This window comes from Pleurotus ostreatus, assembly GCF_014466165.1.
Source record: "Pleurotus ostreatus strain PC9 chromosome Unknown scaffold_3, whole genome shotgun sequence".
In the NCBI taxonomy this organism is placed as follows: Eukaryota; Fungi; Basidiomycota; class Agaricomycetes; order Agaricales; family Pleurotaceae; genus Pleurotus; species Pleurotus ostreatus.
In genome coordinates, this window is record NW_023503158.1 from 1,242,694 (window position 1) to 1,257,890 (window position 15,197).

Here is a 15,197-nt window from a genome sequence, read left to right on the forward strand (position 1 = left end):
ATGTTTCGGGTTCCGACTGGGAGAACCGCAGAATAAAGTTCACTACGACCGCAACTGTGGAACAAATTAGCATCCATCCTATTGGGTGAGGCACATCGAAGCGTACCCAGGAGCGCTAAACATAGGACAGTCTGACAATGCCGGCAGCTTAACAAATGCAACAAAAAAAGAAGACAGGGTGCTCACGGGACCAATCCTATCATCGTACGGCCCTCTACCCCCTCGACGTATCGATGCTGCTCGCCAGTGATACGTGTAAAGAGCATAGACCATAATCGCCATTGCTGAAGTGACCAAGACAGTCGAGTTCGTGTTCCCGTTAAGCCTCTTGTAGTTGTTTTCCGGCCATATCAAACAAACGCACCAACAACCGAGAACATTGCTGCGCTAATCTTGCCGACCTTCACAGATATTTATTCAGCATCGGCAATAATGACACTTGACAGCATTAAGGACCTTGTCACCAAAGTTCAACAATCCCACTGCCAATCCACCTAAAACCACTGTAAAGTGCAACCATGATAGAAACGTTCGTTCGTTCGCGAATGAAACCTTGGGCTCTACGCGAACAGGAAGGGCAATTCGCTTCGTCGCTGTCCGCTGAAGGAGCGGCTGAGTCGACATGACTGGTAACCGCGAAGGACGAAGCTTGTCGTTGCAGGCAGGAGGAAAGAATATTGAAGCCAAACGGGGGCCTTTATGAAGGTAAGCTATTAATAAACCGCTGCTTATCCGGGCAGTTGAATTTCTAGACCGTTGCCTTATTTGGTCAAGGAATGACGAACGTGCGTTGGCGACGTCGTCCCATTGGGTCTCCAAGTTCGCTACTCCGCTCCGATGACCGTGAGACCAACATATTGACCGTGAGAGCGTTATTCAGGAGGGAAAGTGTAATCGATCCCAGTTCGCGGTACTGAACTTGAATTGACGAGGAATAAACAAGTGGCGATGATATAAAGACGAGGAGACACAACTATGTTACATACACGATAATCAAGCTGAAGAAATACAATCCGACGGACGTAATAATACAGTGGGATCAGGAGAAATGATACAGCCGGCCCGGATGCGAAGGTATATTCAAGCGAGTGAAGTTGGCAGGATTATTTAAAGTCGTGCGGAGCCTTCAGTTTGCCCAGCGAACGATACGCGACGATATGTGCGCATCTGTGATTGAATACGTTCAATCTGGCCGGGGGTGAACTCAGTCAGACACTCATCATCAGAGTAGTCCATGAAGTTGTCTACAGAGAAGTGTCGTAAGCATCAGACTAAACTGATAGAGGGATTAGATCTTACTAATTGGGTCGACGCCTTCTCCAGCACAGGTCTTGCGACCTACTGGGCAGCCGGCGGAAGGGATCTTCTCCGCTTTCGTATCAGAAATGCCGTCGCCAATAGGACCGCAGCCGCCTTGGAATGTATGGTAAAGTCCAGCCCAGTGACCAGCTTCGTGGGTGAGAGTCTATAAGTATCACGAGAAGGAAGAGAAGTTAATCACGGTCTCCCACAACGGTGAACTTGTACTTACGTGACCCTTGTTGTAGCCGGGAGTCGTACCCTCAGGGACTGTGGAGTAAAGAAGCACAACACCATCATCTTCTGGCTCTGCCTCGTACGAAGACGGGAAGGTGGCGTATCCAAGGAGGCCCTTTGCCTTGCCTTTCTGGAAGCTATTTACAGGTCAACGACTGGACGATGGGAGGTGAAACGTAGTTGCTTACCCGACAGTCCAAACATTGAAGTCAGCCGGACCACCTTGTCTGAGAGCCGCCTTCATGTCTGCTTGGATACTCCTGGACAACAGAATTACAATGAGTCAAGAAAGCATGCAGAAAGAGATCATCTTACGCTTCTGGGCCAGCGGACTCAAACCACTCAGCATTGACTGTCCGCGTAGTGTTTGCAAGAACCCAAGATAGCCCGGTGCTGCTGTAGGCGGAATTCAGGACGCTGATCTGCGCAGCGATTTGCGAGTCACTGTAGTGAAAGAAACGGTTAGCACCTACTCCTTTCGACGATTGAATCATGTACATACGGGACGTTTCCTCCTTCAAGGGTGTCGTCTTTGCTGATGACGTGCCAGTAGACATTGAGCTTGGGAGACGAGGCCGACGAAGGGCTCAGGGTACCAGGCGCCACCTGATGGAGCTTGAATGCCATTTCTTTGGTCGCCACAGTCTGGTCATCGATGTACGTGCCACAATTCCTATGGAGAACATGTTTTAGCCGATGGATAATATTGTACGGCTGATACAAGATGTACCTTCCACGAGGGATTGACGGGCCACCAGCAACGGAGGCAATACCGAAGGCGAGGGCGAGAATGGCGGAGCAAATCATGACAGATGCTGAGGATGACTGAAAGGAGAATGCAAGCTGAGGAATGAGAGGATGTGGAGTGAGATGAGGGATCCTTGCTTTTTTGCGTGGTTTATATTCAGTTTAATCCTCCCGCTGGCCTACGACGGCCGAAATCGCAGCGACGGTTTACTATCCTCCCCGAAGCCAAGTGGGCGCGCACACATGGGTGTTGCATGGGTGAAGTAGATAACAGATTAGGGCCGCGAGCAACCACAAGTAGCTATCTTGCCACGATGGCGGGGACAACACTGTCAGATAGCGTCAGCTGAGCTAATTCAACGGCCTTGCTGAGACCAGGCGGACGAACCTGACTTCGCTTAACGACTAAAAGGTAGAAATGATTGGTTTGGGTCGTCACCGCGTTATGATTACCATTCGGACGCGTTGGACCCTTACCGACTCCCGACGAAAAGCACATGGGAGACGAGTCTTGCTCCATCATCGGTGAGTTAAATGCTAACCATCGACTTGTATCCATTCACCTCCGTTAAGAGGGTAAAGGGGGTCAGCCTGAGTATTGGCGAGGTGGGATTCTTCCTGTATTATGTTTGCTGCATCTGAATCAATCTACATGAAAGTGGACTGAGTTTCTTGAGCAACTCGGTGCCGCCAATTGTGAGTGTATTGAGAGCATGAGGAGGCCGTGCTTGTGATCGTTTATAGAAGCCATGTGTTTACTATGGCAGGACCGGACACATGGTTAATGTGGGGTAAAATCAGGCTCGAGCAAAAGGAGCGGGAGACCGTTGCGAACGATGACGGACTGTGAAAGATGTCGCAGAAATCGTAAGTGAGCGCAAGCGTGGCGTTTGAAGGCGTGAACTTCAAGGAACCTACTGCGGCTCTCTAGATTTGTTCCCTGGCAGTGGCGAAAGTGGTCGGAGATGTAGATGCCACCTTGAACTCGCATACAACCATTGACCAATAACAAAAGATGGAAAGTTAGACACGAACCCGGAATAGCATAACCCCCTTACGCAGGTAAATAATGCATTTAGATAGGATACAGGGATACAACGTTAGTATTATATACAGCTACAGATAGCGAAATGACAACAATTTCAGAACCAGGGATTATAGAGCTCAGCCATCTTCATAAGTTGGATTGGGTTAGTGGCGGTCGATATGAGATTCGTAATTGTCTGAATGACAGGGACATTCGGTGGGTTGGACGGATTGTTGGCCGCCTAAAACCGGGAGTTAGAACGATGAGGCGACGAGGATCACTGTTGACCTACCTGCTCGCGCTCAATTTTGCACGCCAAAGTCTCTGCCCGCTTCACGACGCCGTCGATGTTGAGGGAGACTAATTGGCGGAACTGTGCATCCACAGTCCAAGGTCGTCCTCTAGCCATGAGCCAGGCTGTCACCTCGTCACGTCCGAATAAGCATAGCTGCTGCTCTAGATCAAACTGGAACGAGAAAGTGGTTAGGCGCGTTTATCAAAGTACTTATAGGCGTACCTCAGGCTCTGTAAGGGATCGTCCCATAGCCATCAAGCCAGATGTAAATATCCCTTCGATATGAACGATGCCCAGGAACTGTTGTATGTTAGGGGTGAATCGGAAAGGAACAGCATCGTTGTTCGCGAAGACAGGGCTTGCATTGGAGATACCTGGAACGACAGCATTAGATAATGTGTATGGGACGAAGACCGACGTTTACCCGGCGATAATTCTGTCATGGCAATCAATCCAGTAGAACGAGAGACTTGGAAGCGGGAAGGAGTCCGGCCAGGGATGCACAGAAGGTAAGTCATGAAACTGGTGCTTGCGACATGGAGAGCAAATTGCTTCCGCATCTGCCAAAGGTCACTCGGCGAGTCCATGATGCGAGTCATATACTAATATGGTTTCGTGAGGGAGTAGAGGACCTCCAATTTGTTTCCCACTTACGCGACTAAGAATATCATCTGGTACCATTTTGAGCTGAATTTCGTCGATGATTTCCTTTTTGAGGGTTAGGTACTCGGTCTTGGAGGGCTATATACAAGGTTGAGTTGTTTCGCGCGAAGACTTCGCATGCAATGGCCTACCTTCGCATTGGCTAATCGCATTTCGCGTAGCACCTTCTTTGTTTTATCTCCTGAGACCAAAACCGGCTCTTCCCTGGCGATACCCGTTTCTTGACAATGAAGGTCGTAAATGTCACCCAAACTGATATAAGAAGCGTCCATCTGATAGAGTCTGAGCATCGGGCTACAAGAGATAGTGGCTGGGAGATGGAAGGCGAGGTTTCGCTTTCGTGTCTCTTTCTTGCGACTAAGCGCTCTGTGAGGTGATTAACATCGTCTTCGTGCAGGATATGATAGTAGCGAGTAGGACATACCCACTCAAGGTGTGAAGAATTTGCATTACCCTCTCCTCGCGCCGAGAATGCCTCGTGCATGGTAATTGCACGAAGAACGACGTTTTAGTGCCGTCGCTACCATGAACCGTGAAGCGTTTCCAAGGTTGACCGCTGGTCCTGACATTCTCGACTTTAGAAGCGAATTTCTGTATTCTGACAAAGTTCTGGTTCGTGTCTTTGTCCTAAATCGCGCAAAGGGTCAATTGATGTCAAAAGTATTAGTTCTAGTCACAAACCTCAGTATACTGGCCAGGAATCTCGACTTCATCAACCTTGTTGTACTGAAACTCCGCCAAGTAGTGACTGAGAACATCCATGGGTTGAGTGCGAGGCCTCGAATCCAAGAGTGCTTCGTATCGATCGCGCCACTGCTGGAGCTTCCGAATGAATTCGTTATGATTCGGACGACTAGCGATGAAATCTTGGTGGAATTCAGTCTATACGGGAAGTTCGAGCAGTTGATCCGAGCCCATAATAGATTAGAAACGCACTCGAACAGCTGGGGCTAATGTTTGGGCCATTCGACCTAAGCTCATTATAGTGTGGGGGTTGAGTTTTCCTTCGTCGTCCGGAGCATTCACGCGTACGACATAGTTCTACACGAGTAAGATATAGGGAGCAATGGAGGGGTATGAAACCCTACCTGCATGGCATCGGCAAGGAAAAGTCCAATGTGTCGATATGTCTCTTCCTCCGAAGATAGCTTGAACTTGGCGTGGAATTGATCAATCATAGTCTCCATGCTCAGAATCAATAATGGGAAGGCTGTTTTCAAGATTTGAACGACCTCTTCAAGGTGTTCCGAAGCCTGTCTGCTTGGGAAGGTCATGGGGTCGAAGGAAGTTGAAGGGGTCGTGGCTGCGTTTGCTTGACTAGCATCTTGCGCAGAGGTAGTTGATGCGCTTTGTTGGGTGGGTTCGGCATTTGGTGTCTGCGCTGCAGAATTTCCTGCGAGGGCACCCGCCTGCTGTGCCGCTCTAGCTGCAGCAGCCTTCTTCATTAGCACCAACTCTTCTCTGGTCGTGCGTAGTTGATAGAAGAGCGCCTTAGATTTAAATGAGCATAAGTCCGCTAAACATGTAGATTGTCTTACCTGTGGGTATAACTTAGCGATGTTGATCAGCAGATACCTTGCTTGTTTGACTTCGCGGTGGGATATTGATAAGCATAGTTGGGGAATCAATGTGATCCAATACCAATAGGCCGCGTCGCCTTTATAGGTGTCGAAAGCACGAGAAATACCCAGATTTGCATCGTCGATGCTGAGTAACCAAAGTACCCTAGCCAAGAGGGGCCTACTCTTCCCAGATTTATAGGAACCAGCGGCTTGTAGATAACAGCTGACAGCATTTGCGGCGTAAGGCATCTCAGTCGGTTGCTCCTTGAATATCCTATCGTTGAATTTCCCCCACTCAGCCCAGGCTTTAGGTTGACCCATGTCCAATTGTACAGCTTGTCCGAAGGCTTGATTGGCTTCTTCGTTGCGACCAAATCGTGCGTGGAACATGCCCTTGAGTGTGTAGAACTCGGCTTTTTGGCTTGCGTTGAAGTAGGTCAAATTGGTGTTGTTAATGACTTCCAGCCCAGCTTGAGCATTATTTGGCTTCTGGTAGTGGCATCGACCCTCTTCACGAAGTTTGAGAAAGGCCTCAGTAATCTCGATGTTTGGGAGGGTATATATCTTCCCCAACAACGTGAAACAGGCTTCCAACAGATCGTGTTTCCGAGCTACATGAGCGAAGCGGTTGACAATCCATGCAGTCTCGTGGTAACCTCGGAAGCCATAAGTATTGGACGATGTTGAACCTCCGTGAGTTGAGCTGGTCGCGACGAGAGGTAAGTATGCTTTGTTGATGGCATGGAATACATTCTGTCTCCAGGCCACCAGATCACTCCATACGCTAATGTCATCGTGCAAGTTTGGCAGGCGTTCACGCCATGCTTGGAGAACCATCTTCAGCTCTTGCGACTTCTTTTCTAGGTTCTGGGCGTTGGTGAAAGATAGAGAGCCGAAGATCTGTACTGCTTCCTGTAGTTCGACAAACTGTTGGAAATGTTGTAGCAACGGTATATGCGCCGCAGAAAGGTAAGACGGCAGCGCAACCCATTTCCGGAGAGATAGTTGCATGGCATCTTCTAGGAGCTTCATGAATTCAGTCTGCTTCTCAGGCACGGGTTGCGGCCTTAGCAGCACTATGAACGTCTCGAAGACACGACGACGGGGAGTAGGTACCTCAGGAAGCTGATTGACCTCCTCTTCGATAGCTTCTCGGTTCTCGGACCAGTCTTTAGTCCGCCATGCACTCTCGAGGACGAGTTCGTGATTTGCTTCGCTTTTGGCGAGTTCGTATAGGGCCTCCCAATGCTGCAGCTTCTCTGCCGCCAGCATCCAATGATCCTCCCACAAGCAATATTCCGATTCGGAGAATGGAATAGCACCAGAGCGAGCTTTTGTCTGGGCTGACTCATAGGCTAGCGAAGCCTGTTCCCACATGCCATTTTGTTCGAATGCCAGCGCGATGTTGGTGTCGACATGGACAGATCTACGCCGCCAAAGTCCGTAAAACAGGTCTTCTTCGGCTAGCTCTGCGTAGACATCCGCCAAAGAGTCGTATACGTAATCCCGAATAGTGACTTCGTCCTCTTTGATGTAGTCTAGCGACGCTGTAAGCAGCTCCAGGGATATATGCCATACCCCGTATGTCTTTGCAAGGTATTTTACCAGATGTGGCGGAAGCGTCATCGGTGGAACACAGCTGTGGATGCTCGTCAAAAGAGTCTGGATAACGTTTGGTCGCAACTCTGATTGTCGAATATGGTAGTCCTTGCTCAGTAGGGTGACCATGTGCTGGGTTAGATCTGCTTGCTCTTTCCGTGAAAGCCACGACCATGCAGCAGGAAATATTGATATCCACGTCTCGTGAGCAACTTGGTGGTCTAGATACAACAGGCGTTGTAGGGGACGAAGAAGCTGCTGTGTTTTGGGCCTGGGTAGAAGGGGCGATGACGGAACCGCACTGCGACGTTCAACGAAGGTCCCGCTTTCCAAATCAGATGCCCCAAGAAGAAGGATGACGGCAAGGTATATCCAGTTGTGCTCGGCCAATCCCTCCCAGTTTTGAACCCCTATGATATATGTCAACCGACTTTGCAACGAACGCGGTATACTCATGTCAAGAAGGTCGATGAACTTCTCTCGCAGCACGGGGTCCCGAGCATAGCAACCAAGTAGGAAAGGTTGTTCCAGTCGCGTCGTCAAGTCGCCGCGTCGCATGCTTGGATCCGTGTAAATCTCGTGTATGAGCTCAAGATACGGATGGCACAGGATTTCGCCTCTACGTTCAAAAGCCGTCATCTGCTGCAGAAGGCTAGCTTTCTCCTTCATGGTTGGGTAGGCGTCTTGTTGACGGAATGCCCAGACCCTTGCGAGATCAAGAACATATCGACAAAGAGTAAGACTCTTCGACTTTTCGATGACAGCAACCAGACTACTGAGCAGCCACCTTCGATGCTCTGAGAGGAAAGCCACTGAAGTCGTGAGGATATCAAAAACGAGGATCATCAACCTGACACCATTTTCGTAGCCCGTCGCGTTCGGCATGGCGTTGAGATGTTCCTTTGCCAACTTGCTGAGTAGCTTCATCACCAGCACGAGGAATGGCTCAATCCGCTCCGGAGTGACCGTTACTACCGACTTCAGCATCAACAGGGTTCCACGCAATGCGGTAGTCTCTCGCAGTCCATTAGTGATGGAGGTCTGGACGTATGTGTGGAATTCGGCAATCTCCCCTTGCTGTGGCTCTTCGTCCTCCTTCGGTAACGGATACAGTCGTAGCAGCCGTTCGAAGACGGGATGTAACGCGTCATGCAGGTTATAATCATCTGTAACCATCCCCTTTCGAACGAGCTTTTGGAGTAGGTTCGCATTGGCGGTGTACCACGCGTCGGTCTGCTCGGCCGAAATAACTTGAAGGATCTTGGCAGTTGCCACGGCTTGAGCTAATGCAGGGTCGCCGGTCAACTCTATCTGGACGTAGATGTGAGATGTTGTACGCATCAAAGAGTGGTGGAGCATTACCTGTTCCAAGCTTCTGAGGAAATATCTCAACCCAACGGTCACATCACTCCAGCCACTTGGATGCACCATCTTTTCCAGTAGAGCCAATGCTCGAGGCGCCACTAGTTTATTGGTCGGATCGTTGATCATGGCTACGCGCACCAGATAGCTAACGATGTTTTCGCGGAATCCCAAAGGTGTGTGCCACGTCTTCGCTGCACTACTCTTTTCCGTTTGGGCTGCTGCTTCTTGAACAGCTTGTGTTTCCCAATCGTATACACACTGTAGGATATCGATGGAGAGCGATCTGTAATCCGACGAAGATGCAGGAGACAAGCCCAATTTAGTGAGGGAATTGACAATGTGAGGTACGAAAAGGGCGCGAACGGGGTAGAAAAGTTGTGGATGCTTTATGATGAGCTGATATGTGGCTAGAAGCTGAGTGGTACCCTCCTCGGTCAACAGACGACGAGTAGTCAAAGCCCACTGCGGGAAGTTGGTATCCCCTGGCTCCATCTGTGGGAGCGATGGCACCAATGCCGCCAATGCTTCCGCACGTATCGTGGTCTTTCCATCGGTGTGTGGGGGGCGGAGGAGGCCCGACCAGGTGCGAAGGATAAATTTCTGCGGTGTCTGGACCACGGCGAAGAAGCGGGCGGTGAGAAGGTACGCGGTGTGCTTGACAATAGCATCGTCTGTGGAGATATGATGCCATGCCCACTTGATGATATCCTTCCGAGCTTCGTCGAGCATCTCTGAATAGTGCTGCACCAGGAGGGTGGTGAAGTGGATGAGTTCTATTTTCACAGAATCATCGATATCTTGAGAAAGCGTCCCGACCCAGACGAGGTGATGCATACGGTTGACAAAGTCACTGGTGAGTAGGCCGTTCTTCTTTTCTGGCCGGCCGGATAGCACAACAAGAGTAGGGTTGATGACATAGCGAATGAAGGCTGCTTTCTCTGACCAAGGAAGGTTAGGATCACCCATCCATATCATGAAGCGAGCGAATACGTTTCGTTGGAATGCAAGATCGTTGGAGCTTGCAACATGAGTATACAGGAAGTGCTTGACGTGCACAACATCCATCGCCCAGTTCCGAGAAAACACAGAGACGACATCGAACAGTAGGTCAACCCGAGGGGTAGCATCGAGAGCCTTGTAGAAGATGGCTAAGATGGTGGAGTATCGCTGTGTGACCTCGAGTGGCACAAGGACTGAAGAGTCGCTACTGGATGTATCGGCTCGCCACAGGGAGACCAAAGCCGTGATGACGTGCTCATTTTCAGCAATCCAATCAGGGCGTACTTCCGCCAAGTCCTGAAGCGTCAAAAGCGCAGGGTATAGGAACTTAGTGTCGCCACCAGGAGTGCAATAGCGAACCAGAGTCGACGTTCGCGAGGCGAGTTCACGTTCCATATTCGGAGCAAGTTTCGCCTGGATGATGCTTCGCATGGTCCGTAGGTGCCGGGGGAAATGTAGGTGCTTCATCATGAAATCAACCCCATCTACGGGGAAGCGGTCAAGCAACTTCGCCAGGGGTTGGGAAAAGGGACTTTGACTGTAAAAGTGCATTTGGGTCTCGACCTGCACGATGGCATTGGCCAGGTCTTCGAGGAAGATATTGGCAGTTTGTGGAAGGAGATGGAAGATATTCGCAAGGCGAACTAACTTCGCAATATTCTCGTTGTCAGCTAGGGGGAGTTTGGATGATGCTTGCAACATCTGCGGGTCTGCCACATTACGGAAATGGTCCAAGAGCTTCTTGCCTATCTCCACTTTGAAGTAATTCGTGAGGAGTTCGAGCAGTCGAGCAAGGCCCTCTAAGCCAGCCACTGACAGTCGCTTATGGTCAGCGAGATTCATCAAGATAGGTCGAAGGCCAGTCTGCAAAAGCTCCTTCGGAAGCCTAGCTTGGTATGACAACACTACCCGGAGGCCATCATGGGCCACATCCTTGATTTCGGTGACGCTCGAATAAAGTGATTTGAAATACACGCCCGTTACTCTGCAAACCGATATGAGCACCTTGTTAACTGCCAGTATATCACATACCTTTGTCGAGTTTGAGTTTGACGCGCGAAAAAGTCCGTTATGCCCATCGACGCCGTCAATAGTTTGATGCAGACCACCCTCAATTTCGTGACCTCCAACGCACTTTGTCTGGGGTTGGCCCGGTTGATCAATGAATTATCTTCAGCGTCGGCAAATCCAAGAGCTTCATGCAGTAGGCGAAGGAACTCATCGTTAACCTCTATTACCGGTGGGTCCAGGCACACGACGTATCTCACCGCTTCTATCATACCAATCTGAACACTGTAGGGGAGTGCACGGAGGGGCTTCGAGTAAATGCCGTTGAGCATGCGTTCTCGATGAGGAAGCATGATGTCCGCCACAGATTTGCCACAGATTTTGGCAAGCAACTCAATGCACATCTGGCTCGCTTGGCGCACTACCGTATTTGAGCTGGATAACGAAGGGATGAAGAAGCTGACGAGTTGAATGATGGTCGTGTACGAATCCTTGGCACCCGGGCCTTCGAAGTCCATTCCGGAGTTGCATATCGTGATCACATTGCGAAGGACGTCCAGCACTTCTTCGTAGTCGCGTGGGAGATCCGGAGGGAGGTCCTTCAATATATGTAGAAGTGCCCGAACGAACTCAATCTGCCTGTCGATGAGCCACTTGATGCCCAATGATTGAGCGCCCGTCAATATCTTGATCCCCAGAGCGCTGGCGTTTTTGTTGATCCAAGAATCCTCCAACGACATTGCAGCGAAGCGACCTGCCATCAGGTGCAGCAAGACGACAACATCTTGCATGGTCACGTTCTGCTCCTCTGTCATGCCGGTGAGATCGTTCACAATACGGGTGATAAGGGCTTGAGCCTTTTGACTTTTCTCGGCGTTGTCGGTGGCAAGGGCGTGAGGCAGGGCCTCGAGGTAGGCTGAAAATGCGACACTAGGTATGTGACGACTCGCCGCGCTTCGATTCTGATTTTGGCGGATTTCCAGGTCGAAGATGCTCAGTGAGAGTCGTCGAACGAATTGCTCCGATTGCATGGCTAGCTCAGATATATGGATGGCGTCGAACAAACCCTGCACTAACAAGACGTAGGTATCTTGGACATTTTTGCCATTGATTCCCTTATAAAGTTTGAACTAGAGACATTATTAGACCGTTGGTAATAACGCACCTCATGCAACAGAATACTTGAGCAATTCTCGATGAACTCGTAAGCCATCGCGCGATCATGCGCGACGGGGCGCTTCAGCGCCTGCACCGCGAGCTTCGAAACTGCGCTGACATCCATCTGTCCCGCCTCTCCGCCAAAAGTCACCACCACCTTTGCCGAATCAGAGTGGTGCCTCGTCTTCAATGAAGGCTCCTTCAGGAGCAAACGCCTATTCCTGCCTCCAAGTTTGCCAAGTATCCGAATGGTGTTATGCGCGGTCCCGTGATTCGCAGGCAGTGGCTTCAAGTGGCTGTGCAATGCCTCCATGAGCTCGCGGAGGACGATATTAAGTGTGGGGTCGAGGAAGTCTGGGGTGAGATTATCTATGCATAGCTCTAGTGTACGCAACCCCTGAGAGACGAGCTCGGGACTTCCTTTGAGTGCAAGCGCGAGGGGACGCATGAGGTATGAGAGATACGGTATCAGGTTCGTGAGCCGGAGAGGCACTGTGAGGCAGAGTTCCACGATCATGTCTCGAGTTGGGCCGTCTGAGGCGAGAAGATGTCGGTTGAGATTTTCAAGCATCTCCGGGAGTAATGGCAGCACTTCTTTGAACAGAAGTTCGAATCTTCCCCCTCCGCCACCAATGGTTCGGAATAGGGCGCGAAGAAGGTGGAAGTAGTGAGTTGGTTTCGTCGCTTTCGCGGCCAGAGGGAAGCAATCCATCAACAGCTTCGCCAGGTGGGATGCAAGGATCGGCTCGTTGGAGGCGGCATGCACTCCCACAGCTCCGAACGCCATCTTGAACAACCGTATGGTCGCTGCTGCAGTCAAATCATCATAATCCCCGAGGTACGGTAGTTTCTCCATCAGGTACCGCAGGATAATCGCCAAAAGCGTTGGCGAAGTGTGTTCTCTGTTCAGGAGGAACTGACATATATTCAGCAAAACAATCCGCTTCTGCGCACACTGGAAGAAAAAGTCGATCTTCTGCGTCCAGACTTCCTGGAATACGTGCATGTTAATCTCCAAGAGCACGGGCGCTATCCAGTCAATCGCGTCGTTCTGCTCTGAGACGCGAGGGTCGGGTTCAATCAACGACATGCACCGAACACAGCTTTCGAAGAAGCGGAATATCAGCGTTCCATCAGGTGCAGAGTCATCCAATTTGCGCAGGGCGGACAGGCAAACTCGGAATCCGTGCAGGAGCGCCCGAAAGAATAGACGGCACTCTGTATGTGAGATGGGCGTTAATGGTTGGGCTTTGCGTGTATATGAAGGATAAAGTACCAGGTAAAGCGTCCTCAGGCCTTTCCACTAATGGCATGGACCCTCCGATAGGTCTCGCTCTCTCGATTGCCACGATATCAGGCGGTTCCGCACCTTCCTTCTTTCGGTCCTGAGTTAGTCCTATCTGTACTTGAATAGCCGCGAGGGCCTCTAGTCGCTCAAGACATGATTCGAACATAAGACTCAGAAGGCGGATCGCGCCTTGACTTGGTTCCTTTGTGACAATCACGTCAATGAGGTTGAAGAGCATCTTGGCGAACAAAGTATGCAGATTGTTGCCGAAAGATGTGTTGTGAAGAAGCCGCGAGAAGACGTGGATAACTTTCTCTAGCTGAGGCAGACTCAGCTCGCTGCGGAGATGGTGGAAGAGATCAGCTGTGGCACTGTATACATTCACCCTGCAAACAACCTATTAGACTCGGAGGTATGTTTGTAATCGGTCGCGAACCTTAGGATCTCTCTGCTCGAAATGGCAGGTCCTAGAAGCACCTTCTCATCGAGCAACTTGTCGATCTGGCTCAGTAAAGCACTCCGGTGAGGGGTGGCCATCAGGTGGCGAAATACCACCATTAAATCCTATAACACTGATGTGAGTGTCATTATCATTGTAGTATAAAGTGGGTACGACCTTTCGAATGTTGATCGCATGCGCTGGGCAATCCTGTAATATTCGCAGTGCCGCAAGAATCATAGGTGGCCCATAAGAATCAAACTGTTCTCCAGACATACGCATTCCATACGCCAGGTAGGACACCATCTATATACAGGCGTTTATGTGGAGTGCATAGCAAGGAAGACAATGAATGCACCTTCACTTGAGCAGTCACAAAATCGGAATACACTTGCGAGTTCTTGATACTGGGCGCCATCCCAGACCAATGCCCACCATTTGCTTCGTATTGCTCCCGCGTGCTCTTCTGCGCGGGGGCCTCTATCTTTACTGCCTCCAATGCCAAAGGCATCGTTACTTGCACAGTCGGCGCGCACATAACCCGGTGCAGTTGAATGAACATCATCACTGTCATGCTCATTTCCGCGAACAGCTTAAAGCTGTTCGACCCAGGCATCAGCGAGTTCGTGTCAACTTGCATCGATTCCTCGGAGAGATACTGCTGCGCAAGCGTCTGGAATCTGGGGAAGAATTGCTGGAATATCGACATGAACTCGTTTAAGAAGTCTTCGCTGAGGATTCGGTACGCTCTGAGACTGTCGATCAATATCTTGCAAGCATTAACGGAATTTTCTTCATTGTCGTGTCGGATGACGTTCAGCATACAGTTGGAGATAGGCACGGCGTGGGGGCGAATGACATCGTTGATAGGTAGTCGGTAGACAATTTCAAGGAGTACGCGCCGAAAGTTGTGCTCTATACTGTCCTTTTGAAACGAAACTTCGGTGGAACGCAAAAGGTCGAGCACTGCCGGGATCATTTGAGGAAGAACGCGAGTAGAGTCTGATTCGCGAATTGTATCCAGCATATTCTGGATTTCGCATGCTAGTGTGTGCTTGGTTTTGAGGTCTACATTGTGCAGTACATTAGACGGCGCCAACACCAATCGTTGTAACAAACGCACCAACGCCTGGGTCAGCAATCCTCGCGGCCTGGCGCTCCAGGTCCGCCACCGATGGAGCCTCCATCTTCAAACTTCAGTATACTTCGGTGGGGGCGGGGAAGGGATGAACAAGCACCATCGACTTGCAGAGACCCTGTAAATGGACACTCACGTGACTGGGCGCTTCCGAGTATTAACATTCAAATAATCGGGCCCTCGTATGTCAAAATCCCTCGGTGAAAAGGCACTGGAAAGTAAAACCGGGGAGTATAAGATCGTCACATCACGTCAAGCAGCAGAAACTTGGACGAAACAACAAGATATACAGGCGCATTCCGAGAGGTTATTTGGCTCTATTTATCTTAGGCGCTCTCGCCTGATTTCAGCCGAAACCACTTCAGTGCTCATC

At 50.3% G+C, this 15,197-nt stretch overlaps 2 protein-coding genes across 2 annotated transcripts; both read right to left on the reverse strand.

The window, feature by feature from the left end:
* Positions 1–1,107: 1,107 nt before the first annotated feature.
* On the reverse strand, positions 1,108–2,343 carry PC9H_004899 (uncharacterized protein; the record flags this gene model as incomplete). Its single annotated transcript, XM_036774480.1, has 7 exons — positions 1,108–1,244; positions 1,300–1,465; positions 1,532–1,673; positions 1,725–1,796; positions 1,852–1,980; positions 2,039–2,209; positions 2,267–2,343. The coding sequence occupies 7 exons, from the start codon at positions 2,341–2,343 to the stop codon at positions 1,108–1,110; spliced, it is 894 nt and encodes a 297-aa protein (XP_036632982.1).
* Positions 2,344–3,425: 1,082 nt separating this feature from the next.
* Positions 3,426–14,873, reverse strand: PC9H_004900 (uncharacterized protein; the record flags this gene model as incomplete). The annotated part of the gene is made up of 18 exons (XM_036774481.1): positions 3,426–3,551; positions 3,603–3,776; positions 3,828–3,979; positions 4,030–4,207; positions 4,260–4,346; positions 4,400–4,634; positions 4,693–4,895; positions 4,950–5,150; positions 5,205–5,309; positions 5,357–5,758; positions 5,807–10,778; positions 10,826–11,916; positions 11,967–13,177; positions 13,236–13,633; positions 13,684–13,811; positions 13,864–13,992; positions 14,045–14,754; positions 14,810–14,873. 18 exons carry the CDS (start codon positions 14,871–14,873, stop codon positions 3,426–3,428), a joined length of 10,566 nt encoding a protein of 3,521 aa, XP_036632983.1.
* Positions 14,874–15,197: the final 324 nt, after the last annotated feature.